This window comes from Tachysurus vachellii, chromosome 7 (assembly GCF_030014155.1).
Source record: "Tachysurus vachellii isolate PV-2020 chromosome 7, HZAU_Pvac_v1, whole genome shotgun sequence".
Classification (NCBI taxonomy): domain Eukaryota; kingdom Metazoa; phylum Chordata; class Actinopteri; order Siluriformes; family Bagridae; genus Tachysurus; species Tachysurus vachellii.
This window is the reverse complement of record NC_083466.1, coordinates 30,945,494-30,962,698: the sequence shown is the minus strand read 5'-3', so window position 1 is coordinate 30,962,698 and position 17,205 is coordinate 30,945,494. Positions and strand designations below refer to the sequence as shown.

At 39.4% G+C, this 17,205-nt stretch overlaps 1 protein-coding gene across 1 annotated transcript; it reads right to left on the bottom strand.

Moving 5' to 3' along the window:
* Positions 1-4,871: 4,871 nt before the first annotated feature.
* Positions 4,872-16,934, bottom strand: LOC132849181 (deoxynucleoside triphosphate triphosphohydrolase SAMHD1-like). The gene is made up of 15 exons (XM_060875435.1): positions 16,730-16,934; positions 15,911-15,945; positions 13,606-13,766; positions 13,136-13,251; positions 10,855-10,925; positions 10,491-10,643; positions 10,310-10,410; positions 9,781-9,889; positions 8,764-8,855; positions 7,489-7,604; positions 6,883-7,022; positions 6,362-6,442; positions 6,165-6,269; positions 5,672-5,800; positions 4,872-5,369 (listed from the first exon to the last, which is right to left on the bottom strand). The coding sequence occupies exons 1-15, from the start codon at positions 16,824-16,826 to the stop codon at positions 5,265-5,267; spliced, it is 1,611 nt and encodes a 536-aa protein (XP_060731418.1). The 5' UTR covers positions 16,827-16,934; the 3' UTR covers positions 4,872-5,264.
* Between the last annotated feature and the right edge of the window lie 271 nt (positions 16,935-17,205).

Here is a 17,205-nt window from a genome sequence, read left to right as displayed (position 1 = left end):
CTACGTTCCTACCCTCACCTATGGTCATGAGCTTTGGGTCATGACCGAAAGGACAAGATCCCGGATACAGGCGGCCGAAATGAGTTTCCTCCGCAGGGTGGCTGGGCGCTCCCTTAGAGACAGGGTGAGGAGCTCGGTCACTCGGGAGGAGCTCAGAGTAGAGCCACTGCTCCTCCACATCGAGAGGTTAAAAGGGCCACATCTGTTCCGGATGCCTCCTGGACGCCTCCCTGGGGAGGTTTTCCGGGCATGTCCAACTGGGAGGAGGCCCCGGGGAAGACCTAGGACACGCTGGAGGGACCATGTCTCTCGGCTGGCCTGGGAACGCCTCGGTATTCCCCCGGAAGAGCTGGAGGAAGTGTCTGGAGAGAGGGAAGTCTGGGCGTCCCTGCTTAGACTGCTGTCCCCGCGACCCGGCCCCGGATAAGCGGTAGAAAATGGATGGATGGATAGTGTGTGGTCCCGGTCCAGGGGCCTATTGCACAAAACTAGGATAAGGGATTAAGCCGGGATATCTTGGTGATCCTGGCTCAATTTATCCGAGATCCAGTTACACTAAAGCTGGATTAGGGGGCAGTACAATGTTATGCTATAAATTACCATGGAGATTTATTCTGTGGAGCTAGCCTGCTCCAGACCAGGCTAAGTTCCAGGATCTATTTAATCTCATCCCTTATGTCAGTCAGCAGTCACCACAAACGGAAACCAATAGTTATTCCACTGCCCACTATACATTGTTATCACATATAACTAGACCCACTGTCGTTATTTAAACATTTGTGATCAGTTTTTAATCATTTTAGAGAAATGATTTTTAGATGATGTTGCTATCATTAGATAATTTACAGTTTCCCATAGACTATAAAGCTGTATATAAAATGATAGAATATTAGGGCCACAGAGGAAAAAAAAAGAAAATTCACAGACTTCGAGAATGAAGTCATAATATCGTAACCCGTTGTTTTAGAGGAGGACAGTTGTTAAAATGACAGCTGTGGGGCATTTCGTGGAATTGTTCTTCAGTATGGTTTCACAAACAAGAATATAATTAATCTTTTGGCACATCAGCATCACATTGTCATAAGTATCAGGACTGTAAAAAGAATATGCATCTTTTCCACCCTCATAAATTTATACATTTTTCCTTCTTCCTCAGTGTGGCCCTAATTGTCATATAAAATACACATTCCATATAAAAACACAAAGTGTAACATTATGTTCCTTTATTGAATAAGGATAAAACAAAGCAGGTAAACCATCAGCTCCTTTCGAAACTGAAGTCACACAGTGACTCTACAAGATGGAAAGCACAGAATCAAAGCATATTATACAACAAAAGGATAAATACACATTCAGAGGTCTGTATATAACACACCCTGCATGTCTGCACACCGAAATAAATGCAGGACAAATCCATACACATCAACTGAACAGACAGATGAATGGATGCAGTAGCCTCCCTGCAAGCTTGTATTACACACAGTATACAGCACAAACATCATAAGAGGCCAAATCAATTAAACAAATAATAATAAATTTGAACACAAAAAAAAACAAATTCCTCTGCCACCGCAGGACATATTTAACCAAAATTGAAAGCACACATACTAACTAAAATAATTCCACACATATTGGTCCCTCAGCAGCCGACCACTGTCGTCATCAGGGAAGATTGCCGGATTGTCCCAGTCCATGGCTTGTGGCACTCAGGGGGCCCTCTCCTTCCTCTGTCACATGCCCTCACAGGGCTGACCCTTAATTTGTGAAGGCAGTGAAAGCGTGCCTTCAGGAGGCCAAAGGTCATTTCAACTCTGGCCCTGGTCCTGGCATGGGCATGGTTTTAGGCCTGCTGTGCTTCCTGGGGGTCTGTGAAAGGTGTCAGGAGAAAAGGCTGGCAGCCATACCCCCTGTCTCCCAGCAACACACCAGAGAATTCACCTGTCAACACAAAATCTCATCATTACTACCTCATAAACACAGTGATATTCTTGACACAGCCAAGTGGTTTTTCATAGGTTTTTAAAAAGTGGTTATTCATAGGGGTTGTGTGGCTCACCTTGTGATAGGTGCTGATAGCCATCATGTGCTGTTGCTGCTGCACTGGGGCCTTCACCCTATCACATTTAATGGGATTCATATTGAAGCTTGTAGACAAGACATGCCAGGCCTACAGTATGCCTTTGATGGAGTACTCACTGGATCAGCATTGTCTGGTGCTTGTGCTAATGGCTCTAACAGTAACACAGTGCTGCCAGCCAGTGCAAGGCATAGGCAAACCAAAGTAAGACAGTCCAAATGGATTCAATATGAATGTGGTTGTGTCCCATGTAGACATGGAAGGACATACCTTGTATAAAGCAGGTGGTATCTTGGGAGGGACCTATGCTTGTCTCTTTATATGCCTTTATTAAGCTCCAAGGCTGTCCTCTGCTGGGGTGAGGTCAGCTTTTGGTGACCCACCACTCGTGCCTTGTCTGTGTGTCTTTTTCACTTGTCTTTGTCTTTTTCACTGCTAAAACAGTATGGACAATGTGTGAGCAGGCACCTTCTGGGTACAATATATGCTTGTGCATTGTTAAGTATTAGTCAGGGTCCTTACCATTCTGCAGAATGTTCTTGTATTTGATTTTGACTTGCTGCCATGTCCGTTTTAGCCCAGTCATGTTTTATCTACATCACACACACACACACACACACACACACACCACAGCTTTACATTAATAAAAGCAGGAGAACACAGAAAAATCGGTGGACAACATAAAAAGCAGAGTACAACGGCTAAGATTAAACTGTACTAGTGAGCGTAGTAATAATGTAAGGCTTCGATCATTTATCAAAGCTTTATACAGTGTGATGGAGTTACTTTACACAATTTCACTCATATCTGCAGTCCATTTCAATTAAAAATTCAACTGTTTCATAATCAGAGTACAACTGCGTTTTAGGAGATGTGAATTAACTAATTGGATTGTAATTGTGATGTTTCAGCGGAGCGGTGAGTGTGTAATTGTGCACTACTTACGCATTCAGGCGGTCTGCAATACTTTGCCACACTTTTTCTCTTTGCTTTATCACTGTGGCGGTGTTGCCTTTCTTCTTAATGTCTTTTACCTCCTCGTATGCCTCCGTGAGGATTTGTGCCCCCGACGGGGAAATGTACGCCGCTCTAGTTGCCATGGTGAATCAGTGAATCTGTGATCGGTGGCGGGTCTGTTTGTGCTTTGTGCAACCAATTAAGCCTGGACGCACTTGTTTTGGATTCATTGAGCTCAGCTCAGTCATTTATCCTGGATGTCTTAATTCTACTTTTGTGCAACAGGCCACTGGAGATTCAGGTAGAACTGAACAAATCTGTGAAACATCTGAAGCTTTTTCAAATATCAAACCTGTTTCTCAATCTCACAGAAGATCAAAAAGATTTTAGTACTCTTACAGTACTTAGTGATGGCGAAGTGAAGCTTTCTTGAAGCAGTGAAGCTTTCAACCCAATTGTATCGGAAAAAGGTTCATTACTCGAAGCTTTTCAAATCAGAGCTCTATTAGGACCTCTGCTGGTGGAAGTGCTATCACAGAAAGTTCCACAACCAAACAACATATTCATTTTAGAAGCAAAAATTAATGGATTGTCAAATTAAGGATAGATTAATAAATAAATGAATCAATATATTGAATACAATAATGTACGTTCTTATTGTATTTCTATAATTTACTATTTTACTTTTAATTATGCACAATGTACTTTGTTTAAATTTAACTTTTTGTACTATTTGTATGCAGCACAGCTGTACAAATGTACAGTTTTTGTCATGCCAATAAAGCTCACTTAAATTGAAAGAGAGAGAGAGAGAGAGAGAGAGAGAGAGAGAGAGTGTTCCTATCTGACAATAATAAAATAACAGCAGCACTTTTAAACCACTTAATTATTATAATAATTAAAGCTGAATAACTGAATAAAATTAAAAGTAGGCTTTAACCTTGGCTGTTGGCTACATCTTTACATCTCTACATCTCTGTCATGCTTTGCACAAAAATGCCTCAACATGGATGATGTATTATTATTATTATTATTATTATTATTATTATTATTATTATTATTATTATTATTATTATTATTATTATTATAGACCAGCTGCTGGGAGCAAATCAAACACTGGACCTAAAAACAGATTAAGGATAGACCTTGTCTCAAAAGTATAAAGTGTGAACCATTTAAAAAAGATCATGTTATAAAGCGGTGCACAAAAGGCTTTTCTTGCATTCCTTTTCATTTTTCAACTTATTACTACTATCCAATAAATATATATGACAAAATATACGACATGAAATGTTACATTGAATCGTATAATTGCCCAATGATGAGTGACATTTAAGTTCTAAATATAGGCTTCACAACAAAACCATATATATCCACCTTATTGGGCAAAATCAAATGAAAGTGTTCCCACATTTCAGAACGCGATCTTTTTGTAACAGGCTCCATTGACAACTCGCAACAATAAGCTCTCCTAAACTCGCTATACAGTAATAGATTCCATGTAATACTCCAATACAACACACGAGGGCGCGCCGCGTGTCGCGCACAATTTTAAACCTTTGAATCAGATAACAAAGCAGTCACGTGGGTGTGTGTGAAACGAAGCTTCGCACGTCATTGATCACCAGAACGAATCAAGCTTCGATACAAAGCTTCAATGAAAATCGGTTCATTTTTTTGACACACGCCTCGGAGCTTCAGTGTCACTGCTAACATCACTACTCTTACTATTTTACCGTTCCTGTTGTAGACTGATTGTTCAGTATCTATAAATATTCAGATACCTCAGTATTTAATGTGCTGACACCAGTAAATCAGTAAAGATTCACACACTGAAAAAGATGAAACCAGATAATTTATTAGATACATCACCAAGTAAACTTAATAGAAAGTCTTAAATGTCAGAAAGTCCCTACATGAAGATAAATCTGTTACATGACCATGTGAAAGAAAATGATTAAAGTAAAAATAATTATTTTGTAAAGCAATAGAAGACAACAGTTTTCCTCTATCCCCTAAATACAACTAACATGTAATGGAAGTATATACGTTATGACACCAAGATAGAGTTTAAGTCAGTTTAAAATTCTGAATAATATTAACACACCAGCTGTAAGCTCTTTTTCAGTAATCAGTTTATAATCAATTTAAACCTTTAACAGGATAATTGGTCATTTGGTCTGCCAGCAGGGTGCGATGTGGCTTCAATGCTGTTGTCCATGCCTGGTGTTTAAAAGAGGACTTTCTTTACCCGATCTTTAGCCTCTGCATCTCCTTGTTCTTCATTTTGAGTTTTCTTGGCAGGAGTAAATTCTTCAACCACAAGATTAGCATCCTTAACAAAAAAAAACAAAAAAAACACACACACATAAGAGGTATTTTCACCAACAGTATGGAACACACTATACAGTATCCATGCCTTTAAACCACTACATGAAAACACTTGCTGTTCATTACAGGGTCTCAGGGAGTAGTTTTTAATTATGAGCCCAAAGAGAGAGAGCTCTGCTGTCAGGTTAGTGCATGCTGGTCTCTAAGAACCCCTTACCTTTTACTCTCCAGGGTCAGGCAGTTATCAAAATATTCATTTAACATTTACTTAAACACACCCATGGTGGAGGAGGTCTAGAGTCTTACCAGAGGTTTCAAACCCTTCTTCTTACACCACTGTTGAAAGTATTTCTTTGCATCTGCCAGTTTATCTGTCTGTTTGCAGTAAAGTCTGATATGCTCCTCAGAAAATGTGTCCGGCAGCAGTTTGGACACCTACAAAAGACACATGCACATCAGTGCCAAACATTTTATTTCATAACTAACAGGTACACAGAATTAGAAGCGTAAGCGTTTTGATGGGAAGCAAAGCCTGTAAGATCATCTTCAAAAGCACCAACAAATACCACCAATAGGAATCCAGTGGACACTCACTAGACATGATCTCTTAAACATATCAACACCACTTGACCACAGAGGACTGGGAGCTGCAGCAGCCACCCAGTAACTATGTCCATAACAGTTTATACAACTTATGTATATACATAAATGAGTGATGTGTGTAATGCTGTTAAAGTCCAAACAGATATTTGTGGAAAGGTTAATGGAGTCTTGCGGGTAAATGACACCTTATATGTACCTGTTCCTTGCGAATCTGAAAGGCTTCAGTGGGGTTGTCTTTGCGGTAGAAGTAGACCTTGTCGATGGGGTTTTCCTTCTTCTTGCCATAATCAATACCAAATACCTGCCAGATTATTAAAAGTGAGTCCAAAATCCTCAAATTCTGATTATCAAAGTGTAAGATAAAGTATTAGGTTTTTTTTGTTGTTTTCATACGCTGACTATGAAATCTTCAGCTTTCAGGACAACCTCAGTGTCATCAGGTTTGGACTCAGCCACTTCTTTGGCCAATGCTTCCTATAAAAAATGTATTTATCATCTGCATTAAAAAACATTACAATTAAAATGTATTTATCATTAAAAACCATATGCATTTATGTATATGTATATTTATGTATATGTATATTTATTATTTGTTCACATATATTTTCATATTTTATATAGTTTTTATATAGTTTATACTTTTTATTTATCTATCTCCTTTTGGTTTTATTATTATTATTATTATTATTATTATTATTTTTTATTTATTTATTTTTTTTTTTTACCCCAATTGCATTCCTTTTATGCTTAAATACCGGACAGATGCAAAAAGCATTTCACTGCATGTCATACCCTGTATGTATGTGTATGTGACAAATAAAATTTGAATTGATTTGATTTGCAAACTTTAGATATTCATTTTCATTGTGTATTAAATGCTGTGCATGACTTGTATTGGTAAATAGACCCCTGACCTTTGTCAAATTAAGAGCTTTTTCAGGTATTGTCTGTCCCACACACTTGTACAATTTTCTGCAGAGAATATTCTTCATGATGGTCTGAGCTTCAGACAGGTCTGGATTAGAGGAGTACAGGATCTGCTCATAGATGTTATCTGTGAAGTGGTAAAGAGGACATTATGTTGAAAAGGTCATGGCCCCACACACACAAACTAACATTTATTGCAAAATACAATAATGAGTCAGCAGGCTTTAGGCCAATAAAGATACCATAGAGTTTAATAATATACATGTTTTACATTAAAGCTTAGCACAATGGCTTTCAAAATGTTTCATATTTAGCCTGTTTGTTTTTTTTTCAAATAGTCTTTAAGAATGAAAAAGAATGTATTGACATCGTTCTCATGGCTGCATGGGAACGCTCTCACAAGGATGCAAAGGAATGTCGGTCCTGTCGAAGCTGCTCTGTAATTAACTTTGTGCTCTGTATTTGCACCTACACACTGAAAGTTTTGAGACGCCCCGTATATTACATTTGGGGTGTATATTGTGGAAGGCCCACTGTGTATTGTGGAGAAATGACACGATGGTTTGTTAGCTTCAAAGTTTAGATTATCTGACCTGTGAGCTTGGTGTAGGCCTCCATGTCATCTATGGCCTGTGACATTTTGTACATCTTTCCAGAGGATCCCTGGATCAGAATGTAAGGATCGGCTTTGACCAAGGCTTCTGTTATCCTACAGTGTGATTATTTTATACAATGGTCACATATCAAACACAGGTGTGAGATCATATGCCAGCAGTACAAACATATATGTACAAACTGTTTTTAAGGTGAAGCTTAAGTTAAAACTGGACACTTGACACATTTTCTAAGCTTAGTATAATGCTGCTTGAGGCAGACCTAAGGTTAACCCTAGCTGTGCCATGCTACCACCACCACTGATCATCTTCTTGCTGTCAAGGTGTCCAAACACAACACATTTCCCTTGCCATTAGTTAAACTACTACCCCTTAAGTAGAAGGATGCATTGGCTTCTCAGGCAAATCTGTGGCCCCCTTTTATAGCGCCTTATTCCTATCAGTGCTGACATGTGGCAGGTGCACATGCAGATACAGACAAAATCGGTGTTCATGTATCACAGCAGCTTTATATTTGAGAAGTTACTTCTCCAAACCCTCCAAATTTCTGTTGTACAAAGTTGAGGGAAGTTACCACTGAATAGATGGGATAGTGAATCCTAACCCAAATTAGTTGGGACACTGTATCAGTATCACAGTGTATTAAATATTGATATTAAATCTGGTTTCTCTAACTGGACACCTAACCCATTCAAGAGTTTTAAGTCACTACTTTGAGACACTAAAAGACATCATACCAGAAGTGATAGTTATGATACTGGAGATTAATTGCAACATTACACCTCTTATATCAGGCAAACAAAAACCCCACAGATTCTTCATATAAGTACTAGAAACTCTCTCACTCTCACTCATTTTCTACCGCTTATCCAAACTACCTCGGGTCACGGGGAGCCTGTGCCTATCTCAGGCGTCATCGGGCATCAAGGCAGAATACACCCTGGACGGAGTGCCAACCCATCGCAGGGCACACACACACACACTCTCATTCACTCACGCAATCACACACTACGGACAATTTTTCCAGAGATGCCAATCAACCTACCATGCATGTCTTTGGACTGGGGGAGGAAACCGGAGTACCCGGAGGAAACCCCAGAGGCACGGGGAGAACATGCAAACTCCACACACACAAGGCGGAGGCGGGAATCGAACCCCCAACCCTGGAGGTGTGAGGCGAACATGCTAACCACTAAGCCACCGTGCCCCCCCAGTACTAGAAACATTTTAGATATTTATGTTAATAATACTCACATTTCCTCAATGATCTTGGTCACTTTGTGCTGATAGGCTCTGCGGTGTAGGGAGTGTCTTGTGTGAAACATGTCATATAAATCATGGACTTCCTGCAGAAAAGTGAATGTGAGCCTTTCTCCTCAAGCTACTCACAGTAGATCTCATGTGTCATTACATTCATATTGTGTCATGGCAAAATGAATAACGCCAGCAAAAGCTGCATCATCAGTGTTGCATTATAGTCATGGACAGAAGTATGGACAGAAGTATGGACAGAAGCCAAATATGGACAGAAGCCCAATTCATGCTAGTAAATTTCATGACATACCACAGTTTGAGTGAAAAACCAGTTTGCTCATATGAACATTTTAATACTGTCAGTGGCTCTATACTCCATTCATACAGCCCTGAAGAGGAAGGTAGAAGGATATCATCCATAGAGAGTATAATAGTGGCAATGATCGATCTATTGTGAAATGTTTGCATGGGTCCCTGATCTTACAAAGCACAGTACTATCAACTTAAAAAACATCATAATTAAAGATTCAAAAGTTTTAAATTTTTTGATTATTCATTCATTCATTCATCTTCTACCGCTTATCCGAACTTCTCAGGTCACGGGGAGCCTGTGCCTATCTCAGGCGTCATCGGGCATCAAGGCAGGATCCACCCTGGACGGAGTGCCAACCCATCGCAGGGCACACACTCACACTCTCATTCACTCACACAATGACACACTATGGACAATTTTCCAGAGATGCCAATCAACCTACCATGTATGTCTTTGGACCGGGGGAGGAAACCGGAGTACCCGAAGGAAACCCCTGAGGCACGGGGAGAACATGCAAACTCCACACACACAAGGCGGAGGCGGGAATCAAACCCCCAACCCTGGAGGTGTGAGGCGAACATGCTAACCACTAAGCCCCCCTCTTTTGAACATTGAGCTTTATAAACACCACAGTATTAGAAGAAAGCATGATTATTTACAGTAAAAAAATGTAAAGCTCTGTGCATTGTGGGTAAGGAGCATACCTTGTCTCTGGCACAGATGATCTTCTTCCCATTGACCTCACACACTCTGGCCATTTTTAGGAAACGCTGGTAGTCTGGGATGTTCTTGAGTCCCAGGTGATATGAGTCTCTGTTCAGATGGAAAATGTGTATATAAAGACCTTTGACTCTAGGAACTGGTATATTTTTATCTGTATTCTAGTGTTAGCATCTTGCTGCCCCAGGCTAGTTAGCTTTAGTTCATTATAAAGTTAAAGTGACGTGACATACGGCTAAGTATGGTGGCCCATACTCAGAATTCGTTCTCTGCATTTAACCCAATGCGCTGGGGGTTGGGTGCTTTGCTCAAGGGCACCTCAGTCATGGCCGGCCCCAGACTTGAACCCACAACCTTAGGGTTAGGAGTCAAACTCTCTAACCATTAGGCCACGATTATGCTGTTTGAGTGATATGTGACTCTATATGTTAACACTAATATAAATAAACTTCAATACAGTAACATTAATATATCATAAATAAAACAAAAAGTTTATCTTAATTACACACTCACCTTGCGAAATAATCCCACTTGTCCACATCAATGCCAGTCCTCTTATTTGCCACAATCTCATACAAGAAGGACTTTTCCTCAGGTCTTCCACTGTAGGTACACTAAAGAAAAAAGAGATCCAGAAATCAGTTCAGCTGCAATGTTTCACCTTGTGAACAAAATTGAGAAGAAAATCCTCTACCGTGTCTTGTGCAGAGGGGTTCAAAGATCCTGCAATTTGTTCTTTGATAAATTTGAGGTCATCGGTAGAAAGACCATAATCTTTCATCATCATATCCTCCAGGTTATTCTCCTTCACCAGATGCTCAAACATTTTCACTGATGCAATCTCATGCTGCCATGAAAAAAAAGGGTGGAACTGAACATAATGAACCTGCACTACATCGTACACATTCAGGTGTGCTACTTGTTTCATAGGATTTCAATAATTATTGTTCTTTATTCCTTTCTACTCAATCTAGCTGCTTAACTCTATAACCCTAGAGCAATATAAAGCAGAAACATTGCTGTGCTCTGTGTTTCAGCAGTAGGGGTTTGGTTCTTACCTCCCATTTCAGTTCAGGACGGACCCTTGGGATAAACATGCGGTCAAACAGATGAGAAAATGGGCCGTGACCTGAGAAAGTGGACAATTGCAAGATTAATGATATGAATGTGTCTTTAATGTGGACATCATAACCCCATTAACATGATCTTTATAACCACTAACACTAAACAGAAACATATATTATATTATATTATATTATATTATATTATATTATATTATTATTATATTATATTAGATTATACATATATTATTATTATTATTATTATTATTATTATTATTATTATTATTATTATTATTATGTTGGCTTTGTAGAAGCCAACATTCTGATTTCCTTTATAAGCTTATTATTATAAGCTTATTATTATTATTATTATTATTATTATTATTATTATTATTATTATTCTTAGCCACAAATTTATCAAGAGTAACTCGTCCTAGGGCTTTCGAGCCACATGCACCAAATTCGGATATGTCGTAGACCCTGGTCTGAAGTTTGTTGCTATTACTTTTCTAAGCGATCGGAATTCCGGCATTCCCGGTACGGAAGCTCAAAGTGGCCTTTTTTCGTATCCACTTCCATTATAAATTTTGGAGGTTTATAACTCGGCAAGTTTTCGAACGATTTACACCAAACTCGGACAGGTTCTTTAGGACGTTACTCCGGACAAAGTTCCGGACTCGGCGTTCCGACGGAACTTTCGGTTTTCCCGTAGTCGACGATGGAACGTCCCATAGACTTGAATGGGGAATTCCTAAAATTCCTCTAAGCTTTCACACACGCAGCGTGCGCAGAGCTCAGGCACGGCTTCTCTCCTGTGTTCTATGCAGTATAATAATAAGTAGAATCCCATAATGACTGCAGTATTGACATGAAATGTCCAAACCCTCAGTAGCCACTTTTTGCCAAAAGTATTGGCACCCCACCGGGTATACTGGTGACGTCACGTGTATAGCCCCGCCCCCAGAATAAGCGAAATCAAAAATGAGCACAATATGGACATGTCATATATCAAAACACTCAGCCCAATGAGGGGAACTGCCCCACGTGTATTTTGGTCACGTCACGTGACGTCACGTGTATAGCCCCGCCCCCAAAATAAGCGAAATCAAAAATTTGCACAACATGGACATGTGACATATCAGAACACTCAGCCCAATGAGGGGAAGTGCCTCACGTGTGTTATGGTCACGTCACGTCACGTCACGTGTCGTCACGTGTCATCACGTGAAAATAAAAAATTTGCACAACATGGACATGTGACATATCAAAACACTCAACACAATGAGGGGGAACTGCCCCACGTGTATTTTGGTAACGTCACGTGACGTCATGTGTAGCCCCGCCCCCAAAATAAGCGAAATCAAAAATTTGCACAACATGGACATGTGACATATCAAAACACTCAGCACAATGAGGGGAACTGCCCCACGTGTATTTTGGTCACGTCACGTGACGTCACGTGTAGCCCCGCCCCCAAAATAAGCGAAATCAAAAATTAGCACAACATGGACATGTGACATATCAAAACACTCAGCACAATGAGGGGAACTGCCCCACGTGTATTTTGGTCACGTCACGTGACGTCACGTGTAGCCCCGCCCCCAAAATAAGCGAAATCAAAAATTTGCACAACATGGACATGTCATATATCAAAACACTCAGCCCAATGAAGGGAAGTGCCTCACGTGTGTTATGGTCACGTCACGTCACGTGTCGTCACGTGTCATCACGTGTCATCACGTGAAAATAAAAAATTTGCACAACACGGACATGTGACATATCAAAACACTCAGCCCAATGAGGGGAAGTGCCTCACGTGTGTTATGGTCACGTCACGTCACGTGTCATCACGTGTCATCACGTGAAAATAAAAAATTTGCACAACATGGACATGTGACATATCAAAACACTCAGCACAATGAGGGGAACTGCCTCATGGGTATTCGGATCATGTCACATGCTCATGTCCGCTCGCCTCCAAAAGTATTGGCACCCTAGCGGTCCAGTAGCTTTCACAATCTTTCTGTCCACTTGCCTCCAAAAGTAACACTAACCCTTATGTCCACTCGCCTCCAAAAAGCACCGGCCTTTGCGAATACTTGCACCGTCAAAGCCAACATCAAAGTTTGTCTCGACGAACTTTACAAATCTAGTTATTATTATTATTATTATTAGAACCAGATATCAATTTCTCAATGTGTACACTATGAAACATAAATAAAGTGTGTGTGTGTGTGTGTGTGTGTGTGTGTGTGTGTGTGTGTGTGTGTGTGGTCACCCAAATCATGGCACAAGCCAGCGATCTGAACACACAGGATGTCTTGTTCCGTGATGCCAAGCTCTGGCTGTTTTTCACTTAGAGTTTTAATGAGACAACCTGCTAAATATCCAACTCTGGAACACAGAAAAATCAAAATGTATTATTAATCAAACATGTATCTAGTTTTAAAATCAGGATAAAAGCCTTTTATCATTATCATATCACTCGTACCATCTCAAGCCTTTTAGTCATTAATGAATCCAGCATTTGACTCATCATATGGTATATAATCACTCTCATGTGTAATGCTCATCTTAAAACAATTAGCTCCTATATCACTGGGTGAGCTACAGTAACTAGCTAACATACCAGCTAACTACTAAACTCTGCTTTAAGCCACTTATTTTTAGCTGTGGATTTATGAGTGAATTAAAACTACAGATCATGGGTTATTAAAGCTTTTGAGGCTCACACAGACAGATACACACCCTACTGAGTGTTCAAATCGGTTGTGTGAAGCTCCAGGAAACACAAAGTAGGCTCCTCCCAGCTGTTTAATATACCGCAGTCTCTGGAACTGAGGAGTATCGATGATCTTCACTAGCAGGGGGTGCAGCTCGATGTGACCATGGATTGGGTCATTAAACACCTGAGAAAGAGAACACACACTAGTGTTCAAATGTTTGGGATCAGCTGGAAATGTTCTCGTTTTCCATGAAAACTCATGAAATCACAGAATATTATTACTTAATAATGAATAGAACAATAATAAACTTTATTCAATAGGCAGATCATGGTGCTGGTGAGGCTGGAGCTGGAATAAGTTCTACCTCTTCCATATACACACGCTCAGCTCTGGCCTAGACTACTTGTTCTGAGCAGGTGTTGTCAGTGAACCGGGGCCCCCTGGCCCCATCTCAGGGCCCCCAGTTTGAGAACCACTGTCACTAGACTACTTGTTCTGAGCAGGTGTTGTCAGTGAACCGGGGCCCCCTGGCACCATCTCAGGGCCCCCAGTTTGAGAACCACTGGCCCTAGACTACTTGTTCTGAGCAGGTGTTGTCAGTGAACAGGCTGTAAAACTGTTGGCTAAGTTACAGACTCTCATGAAAAACTCCTGCTGATTATCTGGGAAACGTCTCTAACAGCAGTCACAATGTAATTGTTTGTGTCAAACAAGTTGTGAATTAGTTGTAACATTACAACAGGAGATCATGACTTACTCTGTGCTCAAAGTGATGCTCGAAGCTCCTGTGCTTTTCTCTGTGGGTGAATGAGGATGATGCTGAACAATTCCAGGATCTGCTTTTTTTCATTGGTTGTTGCGTTAAATCTTACCCAAGTACAATAGTGCTATTTTCTGATTGGCTATTGTGATGCCTCTTTTTTTGATTGGCTGATAAGTGTCAGGCTCGACTAAGAACTCCAGGGGAGACGCGCTTGGTTCCTGCCCGGGTCCATAGAGACAGCAGTGCGAACTGATACATTCTGGGCGCTGCGGCATATTAAATATATGATAAATAGTAAGTTTTTCTGCGTGATACAATGTGTGGTGGGAGAACATGACAAAATGCTCAATGCGTGATACTTGATAGCCCTGGCTCATTACTATCACTAGTTATTGACAGGGAAGGAGATTAAAGCTCTCAAACGTAGAGAGCACAGTCACAGGATTCAAACACAAGATCATCAGATGATAGGACTGATATTCTTTAGGAACCCCATATGAGTGGCTTTTAACAACTGAAATATCCTCAAATAGACTGATGTTATTCATGTTACATGCACTGGACCACAGTGTGATCCAGGCTTTAGCTTATATTGGAACCTAATACGTTTATTTAAGAGAACCCAATGGGAAATGAGTAGGAACTACTAACAGTAGACCTTAAAGAGGTCCACTAGGAAATTATAACGCACATGGCCTCAAACTAAACTGAATAGTTATATGTTTCAGCAGTCAGATGTGAGACACCAGCTTAATAAGACTGAAGATTGTGTGAAGGACATCAGACAGTGGACGCTTACTTACTTCCTCCTGTTTAACTCTGACACACAGAAGTTCTTGTACCAGGACCACAGACAAACAGAAGTAAGCTTTCTGATTACAGAGTAACTCTGAGTGGTCTTTATATTACATAATGTGCAGCAGTAAAAGACCTCGGTGTGATTATTGATACCGGTCTCTCATTTGAAGCTCACATAAATAATATCACAAGGGTAGCCTTCTTTCATCTCAGAAATATTGCTAAGATAAGAGATATGATGTCATTACATGATGCAGAAACACTAGTTTATGCATTTGTTACCTCTAGGTTGGATTATTGTATTATGCTTTACTGTCTGGATGTTCCAGTAGGAGCAAAAACAAGCTCCAGTTAGTCCACAATGCAGCAGCTAGAGTCCTAACTAGAACCAGAAGATATGAACATATCACCCCTATCTTATCCTCATTTCATTGGCCCCAGTGAAGTTTCGCATTAATTATAAAATACTATTACTGACCTATAAAGCACTTAATGGTCTCACACCACAGTACCTGAGAGATCTTTTTTTTTTTTTTATGATCCGTCACACATACTTCGATCAAAAGGTGCAGGATATTTGGTAGTACCTCAACTATAAATGGCTATAGAAGGGGGCAGAGGGGACAGCCTTCCGATTAGTGTTCAGGACCCTTGCCTTACCACACTGTCCAGTGGATAATAAACATGTGATGCTTTTCCTAATTCTTTAAGCCAATTAAAACACACCAATACTGAACTGATATTATAGAAGAGGAATGTTTCACACCTTCTCATGTCGAACTGATCCCTTCCCAAGGTGCCCTGGAAAAAAAATATTAATTTTCAAATATTTTTGCCTGCATCAGTGCAGAATGATAAATAAACAAACAAATAAATAAAAACTCCATTACCAGTTACATTATTACATTACTGACATTTAGGAGAGTTAATATGTAACACTGACAGACTTACTGAAAAACACTGAGTGCTGAAATCATATCAAAGTGCACTAGTTTAGGGGTGTGTATACTTATGTATAGCTAGTTTAGTTTTCCTTGTAAATGGATTTCTTGTTTATTTCTTTGTCTTTAATAAAGTGGTTCCGCCCTTCTACACATGTGACTCATTACGTGACACAGGTCTATACAGGTGTGTCACTATTCTTTTTTACTTATCCAGTTTATCCTGTTTGAGTATTTGTTTGTACAGTTCTTAAGATATGTAGTTAATTATCACTTGGAAATCATTCGTTGTTTTGTTTTTTCAATGACATCCATAAAAGCAATAGACAAGAATAAAGATTACAGACATATATGAACTGATCCAAATGAATTTCAGAATTCTAGACATATAATATATATATTCTTATATATATATATATATATATATATATATATATATATATATATGAGGAATATATAAGAATATATAAGAATCTTTGTAAGAATATATATATATATATATATATATATATATATATATATATATATATATATATATATATATATATATATATATTCTTACAAAGACATTATGATACAGATTTCTGGTGTTGTAATTAATAACTATTGTGAATCAGCAGTGTGATTAAAACTATGTTCTTTACCTGTCACGTTGATTGATGATGTAATGGATGAACTTGGTGGGCTTTGGGAGCTCTCAGGACATGACACATCCTCACACAGGTTCATCTGACTCGCCATAGCACTGAAGATCTTGTTGTGGAACAAATAATTATACTGAAAGATAAAACCTATATAATGTTGCTGAAAGATAAAACCTGGAGATGAAAAATCAGCTGGTTAAACACTGTTGTCACTGGTGCAAGTGACTATCTGAGACAGGTACTCGGCTTTAATACCGCAGACAGGTGGGTGGATCCTTTATTAAAAAAAAATAAAAAATGAAGAAGGGCAGGAGTTAATATGCAAAATATGTAATAATACTCATTAATATGCAAAAATGGCTCAGAAAAAAAACTGAAATTTTGAATTATTTTCACTATAGAGGCACAAAGGTTAATGCACAATTACAGGAGATTATTTTGAAACCATTTTGACCATTTTTAATGTCAGTAAACAA